Source organism: Lactuca virosa, chromosome 4 (genome assembly GCF_052849685.1).
Source record: "Lactuca virosa cultivar CGN04683 chromosome 4, Lactuca_virosa_CGN04683_v6, whole genome shotgun sequence".
Lineage (NCBI taxonomy): Eukaryota > Viridiplantae > Streptophyta > Magnoliopsida > Asterales > Asteraceae > Lactuca > Lactuca virosa.
The window spans coordinates 376,418,018-376,424,254 of NC_136429.1; the positions used below are offsets into that span (position 1 = coordinate 376,418,018).

Here is a 6,237-nt window from a genome sequence, read left to right on the forward strand (position 1 = left end):
TGTTAGGTAGTATGATAGATACCTCTGTGATATATGATATGCTAGTTGATTATATATGTGATTTGCATGGAAGACCCGGGGGAGCCCGTGGAAGTTGGATATAAGACCATGTGGGGGAGCCCATGACATTCCTAGGTAAAGACCATGGGAGAGCCCATGACATGAATGTATAAGACCCTAGGGGAGCCCACGACATCCTTATATGTTGTATGCATGGCTTATGTGATATGTGTAGCTTTTATAGATAATATGATATGTGATATGTGGATTGTGTGGGGTATGATCTGGGGGACTCACTAAGCATTAGCTTACAGTTTATGGATTTGTTTCAGGTACATCTAAGTCCAAGGGCAAGGGCAAGGCTTGATGGCACGGCGTGCACTCTCACTCGAGCATTTTATGGGACACTCTGATATTTTGAAATAAGTTGTATTTGATATGAGTTTTGAAAACAATTGTAATTGGATTTTGTGGATGATGGAAATGTGTTTTGGTTAATTAAAAATGAAAATTTTCTTTTGAAAAATTGGGTCGTTACATTGCATTCCATCATTGCCTGAAAATCTGAAGTGCCAAGTTCTCCAAGACCATAGAACATTGAAATTGAAAATTTAGATTGGGACAAACATCTATATACTTTGAAGAATGTAAAGTCTCCTAAGGTTATCAATAGTTTAAAGAAAATATCAATTTTGATCCAAACATTCATGGTTGTATATTGATAATTGTAATCTCTTATAAGGTTCCCATTAGTGGGTCATCTAAGGAATATCGCCACACATCATTGGGTCGGACAATAAGGTAGACTCAAACCACAATAGACATTTTGGTGTTGACGATAATATTCATGCATGTTCCATTGGCATTGACGATAATTATCATACAAGCCATGATCTTTATTTACGTGCTATGGATTGTAATGGTGCTCCACCAACCTTGTCCTCCATACACAATATTGGTACACTACTATTCTGGTCAAAAAGTCAACTTAAAATGTATTAACCAAATCCGTAAATGTGATGTGATGTTTTGAAGGGGGGGCAAACTGGGTAACTACCCATGCCCATAGCAACTTGGGGGCCCTAAATTTATATCGGTATGTATTTAATAATATGGGCATTTGTTACTTCATAATGCGAAATAGCCTTCAACAGACTTTGTATGAGCCTCTTCTATTAATTGAGCCGTCTGGGTTCAATTCCCAGCAGTTGTATTTTTCTTCACTTTAACCTTTGGCATACAAAAAAAAATAAGAAATTCTAGTATCTTACGGGCTCACTTGGTAAGATGAACATTTTGTTTAATCTATGTAATAGAGTTCAAACCCTTAATTGCTTCTCTTTTTTCTATATTTACTTTGCTTTTTCTATTTATAATGTATATTAAAGTTGTATCCTATAAACAATAAAAAAAATAATAACACCTAGTCCAAAATGGTTTAAATGTTTGATTTTCTTAGATTGTCATGGGATAGTACTAATTATTTTATTTAAAATTCATTTGAAATTATTTACATATAAATCTATACAATAATATATTTTTTTTTTGTAATAAATCACTTTTATTTAGGATCCTTAGCTTGTCTATTACCAAGAATCTTCGAAAAAAATTAACTTAGATTTAATTATTATATAACTTTTTGTAATTTGAAGGGCCTTTTTTTTTTGTTTTGTCTCGGGTCCCAAATATCTTAGGACCGGCCCTGCACACTGCGCATTATACTTTGAGCTTTTTTATTGAATATTTTGTTTTGAAAAATCTACTTTTTATCTTTCTTTTTAGACATTAATGAAAATTGCTTTGTAGACTGGGTGTTAATCGGGTTTCAGGCTATTTTGGTTGTTTTTTTCAAAAAGGAAATTTTACCCTAAACCCGGCCTATTAAGGTACAGTTAGTCGGGTTTATTTAGCTAATAGTAGCATACCACAAACATAAAAAAAGTAACTTACTTGAGAAATATACATGCATGCATTAGAATTATGAGACTCACGATAAAGACATATCATGCAGATCAACAACTAACTTGTTCAGTTGTTTGATAACTTGAATTCATGGGGTACAAGCTGCAAGGGTAGTAGTACAACATAAATGCAGAATATAAAAATGTTTTAAAGTTGATGGGCTAAAACGTGTTAATTGGGTTGACCCGAACCCGAATAAACGAATCACATCCTACCCGAAACCCGACCCTATTAACAAAACAGAGAGAGGGAGACACAGATTAACAAAATATTAATCGATAACAAAACCAGATATGTTAATAAATGTCAACAAGTCAATGACAAAGTTCCTACAACTATAAATAAATATATAGCGCTACAAAAATCTCTTAATGTCTTGAGGGTAATTCAGTCAAAGTACTTGATGTGCCTTTCCGTAATACCTATTTATGAAAGCAGTCTGAAAGTGAAAGAAAAACACACATGGTTAACAAATATCACTAAATGGCGATGATAAACATAAGCTGTTGATCATCTAAATCAAAGGCAAATAGGTCATATTGCATCAAAGGTCAAAAAGTGTATTCTTTTGTATAAAAGAAGGAAAAAAAAATATCGAACCTTTAAACACTCGGAATCTGGGGTGCTGGGTGTGTTAAGAGGGTAGAATTTATAAAATTTGATGCTTTCAAATGCAGCCTTTTCCTCTTCACTCATTGACTCTCTAGCATTCTTCCTCTTTTCCCTTGCCTAATAAATGTCATAATAATATTAATAAAAAAACTACAACAAAAGCTCAAGTATTATATAGACTAAATATAAATAACTTATTTCACAAAAGTTACCTCGCGATTAGCTCTCTTTTCTTCTCGAACCTTAGCCTTTACAAATTCCTATATAAAAAATATATATTTTATTTAGTAAAAATACTTCCAATAAAGACAACTGAACAAACTAAACTATAGTGTGACATCTTTTTCTCAGATATTTTATTGAACATCATTTATTCAATGCAAAAAAGGACTACATGCAAGAAACAGCAATTTAGTTTCTTACATTTGGCTTCCAATAAAACAAAACAGGGTCAAAGTTTGATGTTTACCTTAAAGGCATCCTTTTGATCTTCAGACAACTCCTCTGCTTTAATGAGGTCATCAGTGAATTCCTAAAAAAAAGTTACAAGAGTTTTAATGATTATACAAATTGTGGTTTATTATCAAACCTCAAGTCCTCAACCTCATGAATGGCAAAAAAAAAAAAAAAAATTGAGATGCTTTTACTATTTACAATTAGTATTCACATGATTCTACAAAACAACATTGATTTTACAAAAATAGAAACAATTGTCAAAAACAGTATTTCTATCTGGTTTAGACTCTTTAGAAACATAAATGAATAAGTTAAGAAAGATATAAAAATTAGAAAAAGAAAGAAATATAGCTCACCTCAAGTTCATCCAGCTCCCAATCAAACTCACAGACAACCTATAGAAAGTCAAAATTAAAGCAAATTAGTGACAACACAAGTCAAAGTTGTATGAATGGATCATGATATATCATCTGACAAATGCTAAAAAAATCAACTTACAAGCTTTGGTTCTGTGTGATACATGATGTTCACAATAGTACTTTGTTCTGTCTCATCTTCCTTAAAAGGATGATAAAAATCTGTAACAACAAAAACAACTTATTATTATATGTAATTGTAAACACAATGAAAAGTTTCAACTCTTTTAAATAAATAACAGTGTATTCAATAAAGATTATGATTCTTTTGTTAATTAATTCCATCATCCAAAACATTTCCTTAATGAATCCACATATTATGTACTTACATGGTAAGCAATATTCAAAATCCTTGACACGATATTCATCCAGTTGTTTTAAACCAGCCCTGATTCAAAATCAGATAGTGAGAAATCAGACCTTTTTTTAAAAAAAAACATGCAAACTATAATCAAAATAGAATTTTATTAAGAAAGAATACCTTCTTTGGACACAGCTTAGAATGAAGATTTGAGATTTAAGTCTTTCAACTGAAGAACCTCTGTAAGAATGAGATTCATGGAAATGTAAACACCAACAAAAATGAAGATGAATTGGAATTGAAGAATTGATATTTGATAATTACCGTTTTCCTAATGGAATATATGGAACCCAATCCATTTTCATTCGTTTCATGTCAAGAATTTCTTCTTTCTCTCTTTGTACAGATTTAACTCCAATCTTATCAGAAGGTGGAAATGGAGATACAACCTGCTCAATATTTAAAAAAGGTAAATGTAATAAATAAAACTAATAACAATCAACAATGCAATTGAAAGAATGTTGTTAACAATGACTATTAGAAGAATAAAGAAATTGTTCCACTTACAGCAACCACTGTAGGTATTAAGATTACTCCCGATTTACCACCAGCTGCAAAAGACAAAAAAAAAAAAAAAAATGGTTACAATATTGAGTCAAAGTTCTAGGCTTTATGTATAAAACAATGAGCTTAAATTTTTTTTTTTTTAAAGTTTTAGTTTTCATTCACTACTTACACTCTGTACAACTGAAGAGATAGACTTTTTTCCCATGTAATACCCCACCCTCTTCAAATGCATCCTGTTGTATAATTGGAAAACCGATTTAAAGCTTGGTTAGTTATATTTCTAACCATTTATATTTTTCTCAATGCAATAAAACTTTGAGAAACACTAGTAACATATTAACATGAACTACAATGTAACTCACTTCAAGATTTGAGAAATTCCATTTGTATTTAGAAAGCAAGTCAAGCAGCTCCCACTGTCATGAAAATATAAAATCAAATGAGTATCCTGTTAACACAATCACAATGTAAAGAAATTAATGAGATTTAACATAAATATACATACCTCTGTCCCAACAGGGAACACCTGCTTCCATAAGTCCTCCTGCAAAAACAATAAGTAACAACACATTGAAGCTAAAATTAGATACAAACATCAAGTTTTGACATATTCAATCTTGATATGAGTTTATTCTAAAAACCTTTTTGAAAACTAAATTAACCCTTGAAAAGGCCAATGCACATTAAAGGCATCTGTAACAGAGTACATATTTATTTTAATTTTTGAAGGTCTGAACTTTTTACTTCAAAACCGAATCTGTAGAGCATAAGTGCATAACATAACACAAAAGTTGACGTTACAACACCAAAATATACACATATTTTCAATAATCATTCGCACTTTTGTTTATTTATGATATGCACGAAGAAGTGTTTGCTGTGCAATACTTTCCATTAAAACACAATCAGCAAGACAGTTATTTTACCAGTTCACGTTGTTCATCGAAGAACTCAGGCTCTGGTTCAGGAGGCTTCGAAACCTTTGAACGTTTTGTTGGTCGACCAATCTTGGCGGCTTCCTTATTCTGTTGCTGCTGCTGTTCTTCAATGGCGGTGACAGCTTCTGTTGAAGTAGAAGCTGTTTCATCCTTACGGCTCGCTTGAGCAGCCTTTCTCTTAGTTCCCTTCCTCATATGGATTGGATTGCGGGGCTTCGAAAATTGGGCGTCAATCACACGCACGCTAAGGGATTGCTGTGCAGGATTGAACAAATAGAGAGAGGGAAGATTTGATCCTTCTCAAGATATTTATAGGTTTTAATTAATAGGGGAACCAAATCACCAATCTTGTTATGCATTGTGAAGATTATGATTTGTGCGTGAACAGCACGCTAAGGGTTTCGCTGCAAAACCAAACAAGGCGGGCATGCACAGTTATGATCCGTCATCCGTTCAAGCTATTTATCGGTTACTGACTAAATTACATGTTTGGTCCCTGATGTTAGGTGTTCATAACATCTTTGGTCCAGCTATCTACTTTATTACAAGTTTGGTCCCTATTTCAAACTAAATTAGCATGTTTAGTCCCTCGTGCTAACCCCCAATAGTTTCTTACCGTCAATAACCCTCATGTGTTCTTGTCTTTGATTCTTAGTTCGTAAGTTTGATTGCATTTTGTTGGGACGTAGAAAAAAGTAAGAGGGGTTGCATAATTTTTTTAAGGATGCATTACTAAAAAAGACTCATTTTCGACCGTAATTTCCGTCACAAAATCGCACTAAAAAGGTTACACCAACATATTTACTTTAAATTTACATTTATTAGGAATTAATTAGACGAATTTCCAATGGATTTGTAACGGATTTTGACGAATTTACATTAAATTTTGCACTTAACGGTAAAATTTGAAGGGTTGTTAGTACTACCCGAAACACCATGTAAATCCACCCCTGATTTTGTTGCCTTTGTTTCTTGGTTCTTAAGC

General features: G+C 32.6%; 1 protein-coding gene across 1 annotated transcript; it reads right to left on the bottom strand.

Annotated features, from left to right (window-relative positions):
• Positions 1–2,233: 2,233 nt before the first annotated feature.
• On the bottom strand, positions 2,234–5,669 carry LOC145169014 (protein HEAT INTOLERANT 4-like). The gene is made up of 14 exons (XM_079087619.1): positions 5,241–5,669; positions 4,820–4,858; positions 4,677–4,730; positions 4,484–4,547; positions 4,315–4,358; positions 4,072–4,196; positions 3,928–3,987; positions 3,776–3,834; positions 3,529–3,608; positions 3,387–3,425; positions 3,044–3,106; positions 2,787–2,834; positions 2,563–2,691; positions 2,234–2,401 (listed from the first exon to the last, which is right to left on the bottom strand). The coding sequence occupies exons 1-14, from the start codon at positions 5,445–5,447 to the stop codon at positions 2,354–2,356; spliced, it is 1,059 nt and encodes a 352-aa protein (XP_078943745.1). The 5' UTR covers positions 5,448–5,669; the 3' UTR covers positions 2,234–2,353.
• Between the last annotated feature and the right edge of the window lie 568 nt (positions 5,670–6,237).